Below are 21,647 nucleotides of genomic sequence, written 5' to 3'. Positions count from 1 at the left end.
TTAACCTCGGTACAAAGACCACCTACACTACGTCGTGGGGTGCTTGGCATTGTCGAGGGGGCCTGTTGTGGGCCGAAGTAAGCAGTGCTGGGCCATTGATACTCACTATGGCCCCATGTACCATGAAACCCCAATTTCTTCCCCGCCTAGAGCCTAGTTTCTTTCAAATTAATGAGCCATTGTATGTACGTTTAATTATCAGAACATAAAGCAGACATTTCTTTGTAGAGCCTCTGAGAACATCAAAACAACAAAAATATATATTTTTCTTATAAAGTGCATTTTTATTTATTTTCCTCAGTTATGCATTTGACAATGGAGTTCAGATCACTGGTTCTCATATTCCTAGTTGCCCTGCAGCTTGTTGCGTCCTCTCCACTTCCTTCCAGGTGAGATTTATACCATTTTACCATGGAAGAACACCTCTCCAGTGTCCCTGTTTAGGAGGACCAGTCACTCTTGGGTCTTCAAACCCCTAATGCCCCTCTTTCCTCCTCCGACGCCCCTCTTTCCTCCACGGATGCCCCTCTTTTCCAGGAGGTCAGAATGTTTGCTGGGTATGAGGGTATCGCAGGGTTCTACCAGCCTGATCTCTAACCAAAAATGTTGGGTGTTTCAACAGGAACAAGCGTCACGTGGATGGCATGTTCACCAGCGAATTCAGTCGGGCGCGGGGATCAGCTGCCATCCGCAAGTACATTAACTCCGCGCTGGCAGGGAAGCGGTGAGTGCCACAAAGATACAAATTCATCATTAGCTTCATAATTCCTAAAACTGATAAACATTTCTGAACCCTCCCCAGAAACTATTCGTTAATCATGTACAACGTTGCCAGGAATACAAGGTTGCCAGATTTTTTTGCTTAACATATATTTTATGTAAACTTTATCTGATATCATCAGATATACGAAGTAACACCAATTTCTCGTTATTAACAGAGATACAGAGAACATTTTCCAGCCTGACGCCATGATGAATGTTGGACCTGAAGCTACTTCCCAGAAGGCTTTGACCGGGTACAACGCTCTTCCAGAACTTCGGTAAGTGTCTTGCTAACAGAATTACACGGAGTGGGCAATATTTATAAAGAAACGCTCTAAAACATGTTTCATATTAAACAGCTGGTGTGGGGACCACAGGAATGGTCCTGCTGATGGCTCCACATTTAGAACCTTGCCCTAAAACCACTCTTATAATACGGGCTTTTGTGTCATTATTTTATTCTGCATATCACTGATCCATTTTGTGATCCCCGGTTGTTGTTCTTTACTTGTGTTTTGTTCCTCTCCTTGGCTCTACCTACACTGTGTTCTGGCAGAGCCAAGGAGTGTGAGTTGTGATTCAAATACAAAATTCTAAATCTGGCAGTGGTTAGTGGAAACCAGTGGTCTCCAGATCTGGTCTCCAAGAAGTCCTCTCCAGAAACGTAACATCTTCCGTGTCCTCTCGTGCCAACACAAGCGGATCAACCAGTGCTTATTTAAGGTGGAATCAGGTCTTTTTTGAGGATATCTTGACCTGTTGAAGGGCCGGCTAGAAGAACCAGAGCTAGGGACTTGTAAGTGAACAGAAGACCCTTTAATAGAATCCACCCATTTAGCATCACGATATTGATCCAAAACGTCACTCATTCAGGTTCCTACGCAGGGCAACCTCGACTAAACTCAACCATCAACTTGTCAACGCCAACGACTCCCAACCCAGTCCTTAAGGCATACGGACAGTTCATTTGGTTTTTTTGGGATCTTCCAACTGGAATAGAATGTGACGGTTACTAAACAGTGCAGTTATTTGCCTCGAGGAGTGGGCCGCCGAGTACCTTTGCGTTCGCAGCCTCCCATCGAGTTAGGATCTGTACCGTCACAGAGCTCTTTAGTAGGTTTTGTGAGTTTGACCAATTCCAGATCCACTTCTCTCTTCCAGAGAAATAAAGCCAATTTGGTTGAGTTTCAACTTGACTCAACCCTGTTAGTGAATATCTGGTTCTCTGTGCTCTTTTTTTTTTTTTGGCAATTTAACTCAAATAAAGCTTTGAATGAGGTCAAGTTAGCAGTTGAGTTTAGAAGAGATATGAGTTACTCCTTTAAAGCCAACAAAACCTTCAGGGAATAGACATTGTCTATAGAACATTCCATCGGGTCAAATGTGGATTATTGATGTAATAACAGTTTTTATATAAAAATACATATTCTGGAATTAGGAAGCAGTCTCATCATCTTCTAATAGAGAAGGGATTTTATTTGTAGACGCGTCGATATATTTTGGTTAAATAAACCAATTCACCACTAAAATAAACCGGTTCTGTGAAATGAAATTAACTCTTCCAATGCTTCTGTTCCCATCGTCTCTCCAGGTCAGAGAATAAGGAGATGAACGGCCAGGATGTGACGGACAGTCAGGTGTGCTCAGCTATCTTGTATCTGCTTAAAACAGCACCATACCAGTCCACGCATATTACACAGGTATTAACAATGACATCATAGCGACCTATCATAAGCATTATATATAACTGGAATATATCACCCAGGGCAGCAATGATGCTAATGCAGCCCTGAAGAATGCGCTTTTCATAAAGACGTCCAGTGGAAGTGGGACGTTCTCCCAGTTGTTATTGTTCCACGAGTTTTTAATCCATGAATGTAGAATAACGCTGCCCTGATTGGCTGCGCGAGGGCTTTCTGGTCTCATAGGGTTAAAGAACGCTGGGAACTTGGATCTATAGTCTGTCTTGCAGCCTTGTGCCTCTTAATCACACGGGGAGATCCGCCTGTGGTACTTACGCCTGAGGTCTATGGGGATGGGTATGACGCATTACAAATTAACCCTTTAAAAGGCTGAGACGAGTGCTTGATATCTTGATATTGGGCAATCAGTGCAGGCGTTTGGACATCACTTCTATGAGATTATAGCACAGACCAATGTATACTGTATACGTACAGATGGGTTTTATACGAGAGCCACTCTCCCGGCCCCTCGGCTTTGTTCTGCATACAGGGATGTGGGGTGCTTGGTTATGACATCATAACCCTATAGTGGATTTATCTGCCCCCCCATGCAGGCCCCTTGAATTTGTAGAACACAGGACCACCTACCAATGTGTTTCTATAGACTGTCCCTGGAACGTTCTGTGATTGTTATATCGTTAGGATTATAAAGGGGGGAAAAAAACGTAATTCCTATAAGGTTATGATGTCATAACGCATCCTCTATATACAAATCCAAACTTCATATCAGCAATTCAAATTATTACCGTGCTTAAAGTTTCCGGCGTGCGTCTACTTGCGGTGGAAAAATATCCCTTTACGCAGCAAATGATAAGATTATTTTGTGTAAGCAGTACGTCCGGGAAGGAGATAATGTAGCAAAGACGTTAATCTGCGAGGCAGCTATGTTATTCCCCCCCGCCTCCGCAGACCGGACACGTGCCTGACGCTGCCTGTACACGACTCCAGAGGCGACAGGATTATTTCTGAATGAAATCAGTGCTCAGTGTCGTGTATCTGCAGATTTATCTAGCAAAAAAATTCCATGAAGATGACTAGGCAGGAGCGTCTAGGATAAATGGTAGTAAATAAGTGGAACAGCCTCCCATCACGTGTGGTAGAGGGTAATACAGCGAGGGGATTTAAACATGCATGGGATCGGCATACGGCTCCTGAATCTAAGACGAGACCAACGACTGATTAAGGAAAACCAGATGTCAAATTCTATGTTTTTGAGAATTTCATCAAAAAAAAAAATAAATCTACATTTGTTTTATTAAAGTATTTTTTTTCTCTGTTGCGCAGGATTATTAGGCGTTTTAATGAAGATTGTACACATTTATGGATGAAGTTTAGCATATGCAGAAGACAAGAATCGTCCAATTTCTACAACTCATCAAATGAAGACATTCCGGAAGAAATAAATGGGTTTTAATTAAGCAGAATGGCTGACATAGAATGGGGTCACCCAGCCGCGGACTACGAGCTCTTTCTTTTTTTTTTCTAGACTAGTCAATAATAGCTGCATCCGATATAAGTCTTGGTGTCACAATAACGAGTCCGCTAATTACCTGACCAGCCTTCTACGCAGCGATGCAGTAAACATACTTATATATACAGCTTCTATGCCATTGGTCAGAAATCTACCGCCATACTCGTTTGTCTCCTTTAATAAATATGAGATTCTACGTTTGTTGTCTCGGATGTCTTCTCTGAGAAGGTCAGTGATCCACTTGGCCAGCTGCACTCCATATTTCAGATGTCAACATGTCCACCTTGGACGGACACCGTTCTCATTTAATTGTACGATTTCCTTACGCTTTTTACCCACAGTTATTGAATGTCCCATCTGGACATTCTAGCTCCAGCTGAATAGGAACATCTAGAACCACCACAGAAAGCCCACGGCAAGGTTCTTAGAAGGAGGGGGAGATGTCTAGATATCTGGTTATGCATTTCACAGAGGGTCAATCATTAGAGTCCTCTGTTCTAGAGGAGGACAGATGCCCCCTTACTCCAAATCGATCTTCATAGGAAGACTTATAGGAGGATGTGACCCTTGGTCAGGCCTAGGTTGGCCTCTGTCTAGAAAGCAATTTGTTTTGTCAATGAGTCTACATGATTGCAACTAAACCCAACGTTCTAAGTGAGGACAAGAGGGGAATAATATCCCACTTCAGAGGGTCTTCACGTTGGTCCACAAGAACGTTCATCAGGACCTCTTCAGCACAGCTGGAATAAGCTGCGTCTTTCAGACACTGTAAGAAAACTACAGAGCCAATTTCTAAATTTGGAGCAATCACCATGGAAACCAAAAGGGATATCCTCCAAATAATGCGTTCATACCAGGTTTGCTTGCACGTATTATTCCAGGGGGCACGCGGTTTTCATTTTAAACCACAGATCCTTTGACTATATGTGAAAAAATTGTAAATTAGACCTAGACTAGGTAAATAAAACATTAATCCATATTAAGATGATTATGGCAGATATATATACGGCCTGGGATATACCCGGAATATTCCGGCATAGGGGCTGGTTTTGCTGCCCATCATCTGCATCTCCGTCGCAATATAATAGAGTGGCAGACACCGCATCCCTGTCTTTCGGAAAACTATTTCCAGCTGTTCTGTTACCATGGCAATACAAAGTCACCCTGGGAACAGAGCCAGATGTGCCAAGCGGTACAGAGCACACAAACAGAATACGCGGGGATCGGCATGGTTCTTCGCAGAATACAAACAATAAAACACGGGCCTTAACCAAAAAAATTTAACCTGGAATCGGACAACAGCATCGGAAGGCCGAGGCAAATATTTGGTGACATCTGTACATTGATTTCTCCTTAATATGCCTGTGTGTTAATAACTATGACATCACACCCAAAACTGCTCTGTGGAGCACGTTCGAGCTATGACATCACACCCAAGACTGCTCTGGTCCAGTACATTAAAGCTATGAAGTCACACACAAGCATGCCTTCTCTGGTGTGTTGGAGCTATGACATGACACCCAAGCCATTGCGTTGAAGCTGTGAAGTCACACACAAGCATGCCTTGTCTGGTTTGTTAAAGCTATGACATCACACTCAAGCCTGTTCTGTCCAGTGGGTTGACGCTATGAAGTTACACACAAGCATGCCTTGTCTGGCGTATTGGAGCTATGACATCACACTCAAGTGTGCCTGTCCAGCGCATTGGAGCTATGACATCACACTAAATAACGCCCTGTCCGTGCGAAGGAGGACCTGCCAGATTTCTGTATCTTTGGAAGATATAGTTCTGTATCAAGTAATTCAATCAAATGTAACGGATAGGATTTATCAAGGAGGCGTCAACCCAAGTTTTGACATCATTGCCAATATCCCCGGGCCTCGTTTACGCATCAAAATCATATTCTCCAACGTCAGTTATCGTTAGTCCTTAACGCAACTTATAGCATACAAAAAAAACTCTATAGAATGAAAAATAAATTTTAAAATTAATAATAATAATGCAGATTTTATACAACTAAATCACAATATGTTACAGTTCTTACACCCAGGTATAAGTGCAGTAAACTACCTGTCATTCAGCGCCCCAGCATCTACATTTTATATTTGTGTGCATTAAATATACTTATGTTACAGTGTTCAACGATTAAAACAAACAAAAACACATTATATATATATATATAACATCTTGGAAACCCACCTTGTGTGCCATGGATGCCTTAATATCATGCTCCCAGCCGTGATCTCACCTGTTGTAAAGGTGGGGTAAGGCGATATATTCAGGATAGCGAATCGATTAGATATTGGTAGGCGTTCCCCACTGAATCCAGGTAAAAGTTAAATGAAAAATATCAAAATAAGTGAAGTGCTATCTGTGGGTAGTTTAGAAAATAATTCCCTCATCCCAAACCCTGCAGAAGGTCCCCATTTCATCAGGTCAGACCCCCCCCCCCCAGTGTACGCAGTGATTACCACCAGCATGTGAACAACAAGAGCTCAGAGGAGAAAAATCAGCTAATTAACCCATTCCCTCCTGGATCAGATAATTGTTACATATGCCAGCTGTATGCAATATTTATATCTCCAGCAGAAAAAAAAAAACCATCAGAGCTGCTGATTTCCAGACAAAGTGGGACTCTTCTTATGGACAACCTGGCAAGGGTTGCAGCTTGCAGTAGGCACCATGCCTTAGAGCACATGGGATATCGGCGATCAAGCAGGGGATCAAAGCAAGCACTCCAGACCAGGAGGATATTTGCTGCCTGGCCCCCCACCTTTGACATTAAATTCGAATGTTATCACTTTGCTACATTGTATCCCAGAACAGGCAGAGCTGATAACATGAGCTGCAAACAAACAAAAACAAACCTACATATTGGTATGCTGTCCCTTTAAATGGTGTGAAAACTGTCCAATGGCAGGATGTATACATTGTAACACATATAGAACTAATAACAGGCTATGTAATACCCATCAGCACCTGCAAACATGAAAGAGATCAGTATCTGAGCCCCACGATCTGATCTGAGATGTGACCCTGCAGACCCTGAGCCATGTATGTGATTGTGGGGCCAGTCCTGGCCCAGGGCTCCTCCTTCCTTACTCTGATGTCATTGTGTCAGTGAACAGAGGCAGCACAGCCTGCTTTACTTCCTGCAAAACACAGGGCAGGCACCCATTGCATTCACGCACACACGCTTACACACTCACACCCTGCACTCCGCCTCTCTCTCACCCTCACTCTCCCCGGCAGACATGGATCTGGATGGCATTCTGGAGAAGCTGGAAACAGGGGAGCAGGAGCTGGTCCAGAAAACCCTGATGGAGTATAATAAGGAGGTAAGGGAGGGATGCTCAGGGCTTGTCTATGGGGGGCTTGGGTGGGTGGGGGTGGGACTGTGTGTAATGGATCATCAGATCCTGTCTGCTCACACCCCCCCCCCCCCCCCCCCGGATCTGGAGAGATCTAGCACTTTGAGGGTGAGTGGAGACCTTCTGAGAATGATGTTGCTACATTGTATTGCTGTGTGTGGGTGATACTTGTTATTAATGCATGTGGGTGTCTTCCTAAGCCCCCCCCCAGGATTTAAACCTCCCACTGATCGTACATCTGTCCATTTTGGAGACAGCTTGCAGGACAATTAGTAAATTGCAGGATTTCTGCAAATGCTATTTTTTTTGGGGGGGGGGGGGGATTATCTGAATATGAAGAGTGATTCTAATTTTTGGCACATTTTGGGTTAAAAAAGAGATTGTGATAACATGTATAGGAAACAGCGCTAGAAGGTGCAGGCAGCCTCTGACATTACAGTTATAGAGGGCTATAACTCTCATCATGCTCAGCTCTTCAGCATTACAGTTTTCAAATAGCTTGGGGACAATAAAAAATAAACAAACAATAAATGATGATGATAATAATAATCACCCCTTGTTAACCCCTAAAGCTGCTTTGGACTGCAACTCCCATCATGGCTGCCTGTGGATAATGGGATTCGCAGTCCACTGTAACAAGACACATTGCTTTAATATAACACACAATATATATATATTTTTTTTTTATTTGCACAAAAATGTTTCTAAAATACCCTATAATTGGAATCGACCAGTAGCCCATTGATGGGGTTTCTAATGGGGTCTCCCTGTGTGATTAAAGGACCCCGTTCTGTACCTACATAGCTAGAGGGGGATCTATCACTAAATGGCGCATCAGTAATAAATATGCAATATTCTGATTCTTTAAAAACAATTACGAATAATAAAGACCCGGATGACTCCTTCCATAAGAAAGGAAGCCAGGCGCAAATTCCATCTCTTATTCATGAGAAACGGCTAATTCACCCACGCGGCGCGTTTGACGCGGAAAGAAAGGTCAATATAATAGACATAAAATATTAAAGAGACAAAACAGTGGGTGACGGATCCACAGCCCGAGGAGGCGCAGTCCCTAAGGAGGAATCGGGTGGATGGAAGGTAGGTGAAAAATAATAAATAGGACTTGGAGCGCCTTTTGGGTGAAAAGAACCCATTTTCATGGCCCTGTCTACCCAGTCCCATATGCGAAACGCGTCGGGCATATACTATGTTTAATAAACGCACCTTGTCGGGGAGTACAAGTTGTTCTGCTAGTTGGCGGCCTAACAAGCCCCAGAACTCGAAACGATGCAATATTTCCGCTTATCATATTTTACTTTTTTTTTATTTTATTTTTTTTTACCTGAAATAGCTTTTTTTCTCCTTAACTGTAAATCTGGATCTATTACTATTTAAAAACCCCTTAAAATAAATTTTAAGCGGTTTGAATCACATTTTTTAAGGGGGGGGGCTAAATCAGGACCCTCACACTCCGTCCCACCTGTGCTTCCCCTGTGTCGTAATATCACCCCAGATTGTTCTGATCTGTTACTGCCTGATGTGTGTTGGAGTTTGTATATCATGTTATACGTTTATAATATTTAGGGCCGGAAGCTTGTAATTATACTCTAGATACTATATAGAGTATATTTTGGGTGGTGAAAGGGTTAAACGCCTACCCTTGCTTTCTCCTATTAGTTACAGGGTGGGTGGGTGTGTACAGGTCCGGTGGCTTAATCTACTAATCTAAGTCCTGCGGGTCATCGTTCTACATCTGCCACTCCGTTAAGCAGATCTCATTTAACCGTTTGTAGCCAGCGCGTCCTCACGTGGAGCGAAACGCGCCGGCCCGGCAGCAAGCGGTTTGCGTTAAAGGATATTAACGGGGAATCTGAAGGCAACTTCAGGGAAACTTTCCAGTCTTGATATCTTCCTAGTTTTTCCGTTACGTCCCAACCCAGAAATCGGGCAGTTCGGGCACGGAAAAGGCTCAAGGAAATATCCAAAGATATCGGGTCACTAGCCACATCCGGCAAGCAAGGTTTCAGTTGGCCAGCCTTATCTTAGATGTGGCCTCCAGGTCACCCCTTGGCCTCAAAAATTAAAAAAAAATCCCTAATTAGTAGACACAAAAATTCCTAGACAAAAACCATGAAGGATTTATATGAATTTATTAATAAACGATAAAATGTTCGCTTGATATTAGTAGATTTTGTTTTGGAGATGTTAATTTTTTTTTATTGTACTTACCGATAATAATAAGAAGAAATAGTAGTAATAATAATAATAATTAATAATAATAAATAATAGTAATAGTCATAATTACATCCCAGGTGCATGGATGTAAAAAAAATTTTTAATCGGTGTCATTGTTTTGTAGATATTCTTGGATAAAAGGTAGGGGGCTATCAGGGCCGGAACTGACGACAATGAGGTGGCCCCCGGCACTTTAAGGCCAGGGCCGCCTGCTGGTGTTTGGAAGTTGTTTTGTGCTCGCGTTGCGTGCGGCCGGGTATATCTACCTGCTGGCCACGCACTGCAGCGTCCGATCTGCCGCTGGAGTGGCCGTCGGCCATTTGCCCAGTGTGCCGGATGGCTAGTCTGGGCCTGGGGGCTGTAATATATCAGGGACGCTGAAATGATCTATCATAAAAATTAATTTCCTCTCCCCTGTGCTGTTACGAGGGCCAGTGAGAGTAACAGGATGGTAAAGCTGCTGTAAGACTGGGATTTTTTTATTGGCCCTAAACCTCAGAGTGCTTTAATACGCATCCTGAGGTAGAAGCTGCAGCCTTACAGCGGCCCTCCTCCTCTGTGGTCCAATAATTCTTGCCATTGATTGGCTGCTTGAAGCAGCCAATCGGTGGCATGAAAGCACTCCCATTAAAATTAAAAGGAGCGTTACCCACGTATGCGCACAGACCGTCGTGTCCGCAGGGCCGGTGCTGGGGCTGACTGGAGGAGAGTACATCACGCGCATGGAGATGTCGGGCCGAACCAGGGGGAAAGGCACCTGGCGTCTGGCGTATGCATTAAATATGATTGGCTGGAGGGTCCCTTTAAATGGGGCAGTTTGTAGAATTTTAGGGCAAGGCAAAGATATATATTTTTTTATTTAAAGGGCCAGGTTGGTTTTTTTTTGGCCCTATTAGTAACCGCAGAGGGGGTTGGCCAGTAAAGCGGCTTGCCCGGAATATATATATATATATATATATATATATATATATATATATATATATATATATATATATATATATACCGGTAAGCGTTCACACAAACAGCGTTTAATTATTCCTCCTGGGAGCGCGGGGGTCTCTGGGGAGGCCTTTTAACTCCTGCCTGCCCGGAGATTCCGCTGCGGTCTCGCTCTGAGTGATCGCTCGTGATCTCATAGATGATTGCAAAACCAGGAGGAAAAAATAAAAAAATAACATTTGCATTATTTCATACATAGACATGGGGTTTGTAGCTCCTGACGCCAATTATTTTGTTATTTCGCTGTTAAAATAAATAAATAAATACTAAAATAACGCAAATGTTTATTCTTTTTTTCCTCTTGGTTTTTACAATGATATATATATAATATATAATAAATATATAATATGTTGGTATATCGACAGCAGGCAGATGGAGACAGGTCTATTTAATCTTCAAAATTAACGAATTAAATAAAATTTGCCAGCAGATCGACCCCATTCGGCCCCCATCTGGTCTGCTCGTTTTTCCTTAAGACTCAGACCTTAATCAGCCGTTGGTCTCGTCTTAGATTCAGGAGCCGGATGTCTATCCCATGCACGTTTAATACCCTCGCTGTATTACCCTCTACCACTTCTGCTCGGAGGCTGCTCCACTTATCCACCACCTTCTCAGTAAAGTAAAACTTCCTTCCATTCCATCTAAGCCTTTTGCTCTTACATTTCCCCTCCATTCCCCCCTTTCTGGTGCACATGGTAAAGCCATGGTTATAAAATCAATATTTTTGCTGTTAAACAGTAACATAATTCCATAATATATCGCTTGCTTGGCCCTCCGGGACTGAAATAATATTAACCGCATTATTATGGATTTATATAGCGCCATCATATTCCGCAGCGCTGTACAAAGGTTCAGGGAAGGAGACTGAATTTAGCTTTTTTGTTTTATTAGATTTATTTTTTTATTTTTTATATTACACGGAATGGGAAAAGGGGAAGGTGTATAAACGGCGCTGCTAACCATCCGTGGGAACTTCCTCTCCTATCGAAAGCGTCTCACGCCTGAGGATTTATTTTCTTCTGGGTTTTCTCAGCCGTCCGGAATTCCTTGGTAGTGAAATCCAAGGGGGGGGGGGTCTCTTTTTGGGGAAACTCCACTAATTTTCATTTATACACTTTGGAGGAAAGCACCTTAATGCTAAAAAATAATAATAATAAATAATAATAAAAAATAATAATAATAAAAAAGATATTCTTCTGGTTTTTTTGTTTGTTTGTTTTTTTTTACCAATTTGGAGAATTTTCACATATGGGAAGTGCGGCTATTACACCAAAATGCATCACTCCCAAAAATCACTGGGATCACTTATTTGTCACCTGATGCAGACGCGTACACGGATAGGTTGTTGCCATATAAACGGAAAATGCTTCTTAAAAAATGTTGCCACGGTGTAATCAACCCCTCGGCGGAAAATCTGCTGAAGTTTATTTGCTTCATGTGCTAGAAGGTGTAATTAATATTTTCTAAAACAAAAATTCTCAAATTCTTATTTGTTAAAAAATACTTTCTTTAGTAGTTTTTATGTGAGCAGAAATTTATTAATATAGCAGAAAACATAGTATCTTAACATTAATAATGGCAAGTATCATATTATTGTAAATGTATTATTTATTATTATTACTAATAATATACTAATAATACTATTTTAGTAACAATACTATTTATTATTGTTATTTATTTTGTTTAAGCCAAAATGTAACATTTTTCTTTTTTTTCTCAGAATTCACAGTGTTTTTTCTTTAATGCAGAACAGAGGGAACAGCGTAAGGTGAGCTTCTATCTTTTTCCAGCTCCTTCTTATGGTCTTTTACAGCAGGGAAGGCCAGATGGGGCCGAATGGGGCCGATCTGCCGGCAGGTTCTATGACCCACTTATCCCACCCCGTCAGAATGCTCTATGAGAAACAAACACTTGAAATTAAATGGATTCGTCCCATAGATTTCACCGAGTCCCCTATAGGGCGACCATATCCGGGGATGCTTATAGTAAAGATATAATGCGGGGCTGCGTTAAAACCCTGTCATTAGATGTTTTATAAGAGAACCTCCTGGTCTCCTTGGTCTTCACACTGGGTGACGCCCTAAGGTCCCCTCCAGATTCACTGCCCTGACCCCGCACACCCTATTCCGAGACTCTCGCCCTAATACTCTCTGATCCTTTAGACATTTTAAAGTGTTTGCAGCCGATATGGAATCCTAGTCACTCACCACGTCCTTACTGTATAGTTATTCCTTCACCATTTCTTCCCCTGCCCGGGGCAGATCTGCGGCCCAGATGGATGTTGTGGCGAAATAGTATCTGTTTCTAATCGCTGTGGAGTCTTCTCTTTCCTCCCCGCGGAGCCTGGTGTAACAACGCTAATGGCCTTGATTGTCTGACTCTTCTTTTTTTTTTTTTATTGCTGTTTTACATCTGAACGGCAGCGACAAGAGCTGGAAGAGGTAACTTTGTGTATTAGGCGCAGAAAGTAGAGGCTTCTTCCCTAATGCTTAGACCTAGTCTAACGAGCGTGTGAATGAGAGGGCCTTAATCTAGGGCCAGACTGGTGATCACAAAGCATCCCTGGTGAGTACGGGGCACCGTCGGTGTCTGATGGCCGGTCTGGGTCCCTCTTAATCCATCTCACGGACTTCACTATGCATTTTAAAGAGTCATCTCTAGCTTGCGTCTCCTACAGCGAGGGCTAGGATGGTCCTCCCAATACATTGTTAAGTCGGTGAGATGTCTTGGAAGCCACCCTACTGATGAGTTCAGACGTTACGGTTGCCTGTTTTGGAACTCCTTGCAGGAGAAGCACAACATGGTCAGCCCTTCATAAAACTTCTATCTCCCGGCATAGTGAATAAATTATTTTAATATTCATACCGTCTCCGACAGAGGAATTTCGGAGCAGGACACTTGTGGTATGTGTATCTAGGGCAAATGTAAATCAAGGCGAATTAGTTATTGAGAGAAACACTATGAGAGGCTTGTGTGTTTTATCTTCACCCGCCTTGCCGAGTCCTTTTGCTATAGTAGCAGCTGTTTCCAAGCAGACCGTTACAAAGCCCCATGTCAGATGCCTGCCCATTCCCCTGAGGATGATGCCCCATAGTGTTTGGAAGGCAAAGTCTCTGACAAATGATATGATTACTTCCTTCTCAAACATGGTGAAGTCAGATAACTCTGAAGTAAAGTGGGAGAATGTTGCTTTAGCATACAGACACACACACACACATACACTACATGGACAGAAGTATTGACAATTACACCAACAGGGACATTGATGACATCACATTCTAAATAAATAGACATTAATATGTAGTTGGTCCCTCTTTGCAGCTATGACAGCTTTCACTCTTCTGGGAAGGCTGTCCACCAGATTCCACTGATGTTGGACGAGACGCCCGGCTCGCAATCTCCATTCCAGTTCATCCCATATGTGTTCGATGGGGTTGAGGTCAGGGCTCTGTGCGGCCGGTCAAGTTCTTCCACACCGATCTCATCCAACCATGTCTTTATGGACCTTGCTTTGTGCACCGCTATATGGACAAAAGTATTGGGACAGACCTCTTAATTATTGAAATCAGGGTTAAACTTTGTGTTAACAGTTTGAAGAAGACACTTTTCTATTCCAGCATGACTGTCCATAAAGACATGGTTGGATGAGTTTGGTGTGGAAGAACTGACCTCAACCCCATCAAACACCTTTGAGATGAACTTGAGCAGTGTGTGTGAGCCGGGCGTCTTGTCCAACATCAGTGCCTGACCTCATAAACGCTCTACTGGATGGGCAAAAATTCCCACAGAAATCCCCCAAAATCTTGTGGAATATATATATATATATCTTAATGTGAACTATAGTTATTTGTCTATACAGATACAGTATAAAATCCGGTCTATAATCAGTCTTTTCTATCACTGATGGATCCCACTGAAGTATTATATGCTTATAGACTCATATATTGTACCCCAGCATAGTAATGCCTTTAGATAGACTTTAGTATTCAGTAGTGTTCCTGTAGCCTGTCCCTTACCCGTCTGTTCCGTGTGAGCCATTTCTGTTTTGTATTAGTGCCCCACGGTGTTCCTCCGTTTTTTTTTCTCCATCTTTCATCTTCACTCCATCGTGCCTCTTTAGTTCAAGAAAAAGAAATTCCGGGACTGGGTCGCCAAATCTGACTCGGACTATGATTCCGATTACTCAGATGATCAGGAGGTCAAGATGCGAGAGGTGAGATTAGACAAACCAAAGTGAAAAGGCGTTCCAAGCCAGTGTCTCTGTAATCTAGTGATTTATACCTAGATCAGTGTTTCTCCATCTTTTCCTAAGATCGCACATATTCGCAAATACCTCAATATCAAAGCCTTCCTGACAAACACTATTAAATGGATGTTGATGGAAGACCTTAAAGCTGGGGTCTCCGCTCCTTGCTCAGCCACCATTTGGAGTAACCCTGAGATTCCATTTAGTCCATGTTGATTTTTTTTTTTGACTATCTGTCACCTCTGTCCTTCTCACTTACTGTCAGTCTGTTCTTAAAACCCTGTGTGCGTCGATGTCATTATGAAAGCGCTAAGAATATCTGCAATAGATCTAATTCTAGGTTTCTAGAACAAATGGAGCTCAAATACTTATTTCTATTATTCTGAGTCGGGAGAATACAGAATTTCTCGGCACAGACTAGTTATTAAATTTCTCCGGCTTTTCGTATCCCTTACACTGGAAAATAGCTGTGTGTTTTGAGTACAGAGAAATAAGAGGTAGTGGTAATGGGGTCATCACAATTTGGCAGCTGCACCTCTTGCATTTCAGGTCCATATGTAGGGTAACAGAAGTATAGCTCGGTGAGGTACGATGCCCACTTTTGGAGTATTAGAAAAACTGTAAAATTGTAGTGGGATTAATGAGGAGCAGGTCCACGTCCAGTCACCTCTGGAGGTCAAAATCTCATGTTAGGTCAATGTGTCTCATGGTAGGTGGTGAAAGAGGTCTGCTCAAGGTGTAGCAGAGACCTCATTGGGCCTCAGCAGCTAATATTTTTTGGAACACAGGTTTGGGCGGTTCCGATTGATTATTTACACTCGCGTAAATTAGCTAATTTTTGTTTGCTTTCTAGAAACTTGGAGAGATGGTAATAAAGATCTTGGAACGAGACCTGCAGCCTTCTTGTCAGGTGGTCTGCTTGGAAACTATCCGCATTTTATCTCGGGACAAGCACGGCTTGTCCTCCTTCACCACCCCTTCAGCAATGCACATCCTCACTCAGTACGCGGGGCTTGACTATTCAGAAGAGGTCGAAGTTCCACGTATCCCAGACAGTGAGAGCGTCGTTGAAGCGCTGAAGGGACTGTGCAACATCATATATAACAGCGTGGAAGCCCAGGAGATGGCCAAGGAGCTGCGTCTGGTGCGTGGCCTAGCTCGACGTCTAAAGCTATATAATGAAACCCAGTCGTCCCACGAGAGCAAGTTCTTCGATCTTCGACTTCTCTTCCTCCTCACTGCTCTGAGGGTGGATGTGCGGAGACAGCTGGCCCAAGAGCTCAGGGGTGTGAGTCTCCTAACCGATGCCTTGGAAAGTACCCTGGCACTGAAGTGGTCTGATATTTACGAGGTGGTGACAGACCGTCTCGCCCCACCTCTGGGCAAAGAGGAGACAGAGAGGGTTATGGAAATCCTGAAGACCCTCTTCAACATCACCTTTGACATCAGCCGCAGAGAGGTAGACGAGGTAAGGGTCTGGGGAAAGGCATTCTAGAGAGAATACTTCACTGAGAACGTCTTTGTGGGTGGTGTGAAAGGAATATTTTACTCTGTTCCGTATGTTAGAATTCTCAAACAGGGATCTTTAGTAAGATTGACCTATTCTTCACATCAAAGAAGCTCATAGAGACTCTTATTTTTGAGTAGCAGAAAGTGATGTATAATTCCGGAGTATCTAACGGTTATCCCAGATATGCGTTAATTTCTTTAATAACGTAATCTTCGATACTTAAACTGGAAGGTAGTTCAACTGCCCTTTCTGTAACATAGTGAAGCCTCTCCAGGGTAGGAGTTGATTCCATATAATATGTTGTCCACGTGTTGTTGAGTAGCATGTGTGTTAACCTCCAGGCTGGGTTGAGTTATATCCTTTATTTTCCCCTCGTCTTCCATGTTCTCTTGGTCTAGCTCTGGAACTCTCAGCGTTCTCTAGTCTTGAGAAGACTAAGTAACACTCACCGCTATGGAAGTGAATCCATGTCTTATACCTTTAATGATACATTAAAATACTCTTACGGTTAAAAATATTAAATGGAGGATCTTATCAAGTATAAAAACAGTAAGTTTAAGTTTAATTAATGAGTTTTAGCTACTTTTCCTTACTAGATGGAGAAGTTCACATCATCACCAAATGCCACTTTTGGAAACTGTGTTGCCTGTAAAGTGAGCAGCCTACAGCGAAATAATCCAAAAAGCAGTTTAAATCAGTAGAAATAGTGCAGCTCAATGCAACCCGATTCATGTTTTATGATCAATAGTCCAGGGTGGTCTATCGATCGGAAACAGAACATCAGCTGCACGGTCTACTAAACGGCATGTTCTCATTAACATTATAACGCATCAATTCCAGTACTGCCCATAATCCCATGTGGATGAGGTGGATGAATAACGCATGCTATGGTTCGATGAGGTCCTGCTGTAGAGACCATTAAACCTTAGTGTAACATGTCACAAAGTTACACAAACATGTAGCCTATGTAATTCACTTCACTCTATAACGCATCTGAGACCAGGATCATCATCCATGTCACCTCAGTGGTGGGAAGAAGGGACCTCTGAGGTGCCAAAAGCTTATTTGATTCTGTATCTTTCTCTAGGCTGGCCCAGACAAAAGGCATTGCCTTCGACTAAAGACTCAATCTTCTCTTGGACCAATATGACGATGTCCATTTTCTTTAACTATTCTGAATTTAATCAACCAAATTCGCTTTTATTAAGGAATTTCCATGACCTGTTTTAAGGGAAGAAACCCTGTTTTTTGTTGACATGGAGGATTAGACTGCTCCGCAGATTGTCTCTAATTATTCTGACCGCTTCCGGTAATCTCGCTGCCTTTCCTCTATTCCGTGCAGGAAGACGCTGCTCTCTATCGCCACCTGGCAGCCATCCTCAGGCACTGCTTGCTCCGGCAGAGCGATGGGGAGGACCGAACAGAAGAGTTTCATGGGTGAGTTATTAGGTGGAAGACCCCTAGAGCCTTAGAACAGTGTGGTCTTCTTCTGGACGAAGACATTAAACCACTTGTTGTTTACAGACACACCGTGAACCTTTTGGTTAACCTACCCCTCATGTGCCTCGATGTTCTGCTGACCCCCAAAGTAGAGCATGGCTCGGTAGAGTACATGGGAATGAACATGGACACGGTAGAAGTCCTCCTACAGTTCCTCGACAGAAGACTGGACAGGGTGAGCCGCCTCCCAATAAAATGTAATGTAATTAAACATGTTAAATATCAAAAACAATCCTTTTAATAAAAAAAAAAAAAACCAGCCAGGATAGTAGAGAATCTATTCACTAAAATCTATTTTAGCTGAGGTTGGTAGCAAAGCACAGGCACAGAACTGTTGAGATCGGACATTGAAGACATCAAGGGGACAATAGGGGATAGGGCTATTCAGGGATTCCACCAAGTTTGGAAGAGAAGGATTGACTTAAAAGTCCTTAAATAAATGTCAAAAACTTGTTCATTTCTTACTCTTACTCACTTATTCCCTACACTGGATAATGGGATATAATAAAGCCATATGAGGTTACTCTTATAAATCACACATGATTTCTCAATATGAATTTTTGTTACGACAGGGTCACAAGTTACGGGAAACATTAACGCCAGTCCTAAACCTGCTCACGGAAAGTTCACGTGTTCATCGCGAGACGCGAAAGTTCCTCCGCGCAAAGGTAAGACCTTAACATTGAACTGGAGATCCCAGTAATGCCAAGAGAAACATCAAGTTACGAAGCACCTTGAAGCCGCTTCTTGTTATTTTTTTCAAGGATTCTTCCAACATTCTTAGTACTGAATCTTAAATTGTGAATCCTTCCATCCCAGAGTCTTCTGACATTCCTTCATGGTTGCATATATCTATTGTGTTACAATGTAGTCCATATAAACTCATATTGAGGTTCCTCGATACACATCATTATGTCTTCTCCAAAGCGTTTCTTGCATGTTTGCCTGATGTCGATGCGGACAACATCCAACATACGTAGCTGTACATCTGGCTTTCCCCTTATAAGCTTCATGGCTGCTATAATGGTAAGTTATGGGTTATTTCGTTGCAGGTTCTTCCACCTCTGAGAGATGTGAAAAATCGCCCGGAAGTGGGTAACACGCTGCGCAATAAGCTGGTGCGACTGATGACGCACGTCGATACAGATGTGAAGCATTGTGCCGCTGAGTTCCTGTTTGTCCTTTGCAAGGAAAACGGTGAGTGAGGACTGGGGAGGTAGATATTGTGCGGGACAGTGGGCAGCAAAGCTCGGGGGATGGAATCAGTGGTTTGGTGGATGAATGGGATTGAAATAACATGTCGCGTACAAAAGTGATACAACTTAATAATGACCCATGAACTAAAACCTTTATGGCGCTCAAGTGATATGGAGAAGACAACGTGGGGTCATCATTTGTGACCAGAACATCTTTGGACTCTAGTTAATGATGATAAAACTAGTAGGACAAGAAGCTTTGGGGTCCTTAAACGTGCTGTTTATGGAAAATAAGTAATATTATTGTTCGACATGGTGAATCCTTAGATGTGACATCCGTACACAAGCTCAGTATCCACGTTTACCTTTCGCTAGTCCCTCTCGAGGGTCTAAGTGATCTGCTGTACTTGCGCTTTAACGTCTGACTCGTTGTCCTTCCTCGAATGCAGTGTCTCGTTTCGTGAAATATACGGGCTACGGCAATGCAGCCGGCTTGCTTGCTGCACGTGGACTCCTGGCAGGCGGACGAGGGGAAGGTCATTACTCAGAAGACGAGGACACAGATACAGAAGAGTACAGAGAAGCCAAACCCAAGTAAGTCGAGAAAACTCTGTGGACCTCAAGCTAATTTCACATCAGTTGTGAACTTTCAAAAAGTCATGGTTTTTAATTCAACTCTCCACCGGAATGTTCATTTCCGATATTTTGGGTAGAAATAATTAGGATTATAAAGGAGCCTTCATTTCTTCGGACGCCTTCTTTTTCCCCCCAAACCCAAACTATTTATGTTCTAATCTCTGCTGTTTTTCTTTCTTTGCAGCATTAACCCTGTGACTGGTCGTGTAGAAGAAAAGCAACCCAACCCAATGGACGGAATGACAGAAGAACAGAAGGAGTACGAGGCCATGAAGCTAGTCAGTATGTTTGACAAATTATCCAGGTGAGCTACAGCGAAATATTGTACTTCTCCATAAAACCCGTTCTGGATAACCCTCGGCTCTCGATAAAGTACAATCTCTCTCCGACGACGGGTGTGATTCTTGAATAACCGTTGGAGATGTCGCTTTCCACGTAACCCGTGGTCATAGACGTTATTGTTATTTTCTTTTTAAGTACCGAAATAACTGCATTGTGTTTCCTTCTACTTTCCGAAGCAGGGAACAGATCATCCAGCCGATGGGGGTCACGTCCGACGGTAGATTAGAAGCTCTGGATGAGGCCGCGCAGAAGATGCTGCAACAACAAGAGTCATCGGACTTGGAGTCCGACTCAGACTAAAGAATTCTCCAGAAGAGGTCAAATCCAGAATCTGAGCCAAGCACAAGCCGAGACCGGAGAGAGCGAGAGAGAGCGTACAACAAACTCTTATCCAGACACTGCACATATAAGGAAAAATAATCTAGACTACTGTAGATGTATTTGAGAGACCTCGGCTATAGAGCAGTCAACAGGACACCAGTAGCATTAAAGGCTCGTTTAGGGGACAACCCCAAGAAACAGAGACTGAAAGGTTTTACATGCCGAGACCTAGCATTGAATATTATCTTCACTGCTTCGTAGAAATGTCTCTTCATAGAAGGCCTTCTCAATCAGTAATGGAGGAAGGCAATTACCGCACACGTGTTAGCAGTTTGATCTTAGATATGAAGGACAGAGAGGTCACTCGAAAAGAACACTTGGTACAGAAGACTCGACCTTTGATCTAGCGCTACTTGACTCGGTCGTTCCAACTTTATGTTCGTTGGCAGGCGATACGGGTCCAGCTCATCAAGATCTTCCTTTTCGACAAATTTTTAGATTGTTTTTCTTCTTCTTCTTCATGTTTCGGAGAAGCCGTTGCGTTGAATTTTGGGAGTTGTATAGAACGATGCCCTGATAGAGGGAGTGTACCGTTTCCTTGCTGTAATCGTGCATTCCGGTGAAACTTGTTAGACAGCCTGCTTCAAAAAGAAAAATAAATAATAAACCAGAAAAAAATTATAGCCTCAGACGGTGATTCTGGCACAAAAACCAAATAGTTCTTGGCGTAAAACATAGCTACGGGTTTATAATTCAGTAACCTTCAATATCAATTGAATAACACGTGGATGCTTGGAGGGTATGACAGAATTCCAATCATAGCGCACATAGATACAAATAAGCCAACGTAGCACAAGGCTGTTCAGACATATCGTGGGTATAGCATGGTTTATGGCCTCCCTCACCCTGAGATCTGATCCTCAGCTAACACTTGATTGGATGAAGGTTGACAGTCATTGGCTTATAACTGGATGTAGACTGACTGTCGGACACACTGGACCTGGTGGTTGCCGGACCGTGCCCCCCATCTCCCAAGTGTAGCGTGTGGTTGCACTCTTGTAGTTTACCGTCCACTAGCCTTAAAGGGCCAGAGTCTATTTAATTTATCAATCGCGCACTATTTAGAATCAGCGTATTTAGAACCATTAGACGGGTTCCAGGTCACCCCTAGGCGGTGCATGTGATTTGACCTCTGTGTTTCCTTCTTGCACCAATGTACAATGTACTGGTTAACAGCTTTTAAGAATTAACCTAATGTTTACTGCAAGCCAATAAGAATGAAATGGTAATTCAAGCAGTGGCCACAAGAGGGCAA

The 21,647-nt window shown here is 42.9% G+C and overlaps 1 protein-coding gene across 3 annotated transcripts; it reads left to right on the top strand.

Annotated features, from left to right (window-relative positions):
- The first annotated feature begins 7,230 nt into the window (after positions 1–7,230).
- Positions 7,231–20,311, top strand: LOC149275565 (chaperone Ric-8A). Of its 3 annotated transcripts, none has more exons than XM_089504601.1 (10): positions 7,231–7,314; positions 12,302–12,349; positions 15,681–16,295; positions 17,680–17,774; positions 17,862–18,012; positions 18,410–18,505; positions 18,890–19,034; positions 19,483–19,627; positions 19,854–19,973; positions 20,191–20,311. In XM_089504601.1, the coding sequence occupies exons 1-10, from the start codon at positions 7,231–7,233 to the stop codon at positions 20,309–20,311; spliced, it is 1,620 nt and encodes a 539-aa protein (XP_089360727.1). The 3 variants fall into 3 exon arrangements, with proteins under 3 accessions (XP_089360727.1, XP_089360726.1, XP_089360725.1); XM_089504600.1 differs by having other exon boundaries at positions 19,833–19,973; XM_089504599.1 differs by having other exon boundaries at positions 18,869–19,034.
- The last annotated feature ends 1,336 nt before the right edge of the window (positions 20,312–21,647 follow it).

This window comes from Sceloporus occidentalis, unplaced genomic scaffold (assembly GCF_023333645.1).
Source record: "Sceloporus occidentalis isolate IW3139 unplaced genomic scaffold, rSceOcc1.0.p SCAF_280, whole genome shotgun sequence".
NCBI lineage: Eukaryota > Metazoa > Chordata > Lepidosauria > Squamata > Phrynosomatidae > Sceloporus > Sceloporus occidentalis.
Note: the sequence above shows the minus strand (reverse complement) of the source record. Positions and strands in the feature narration are given on the sequence as shown.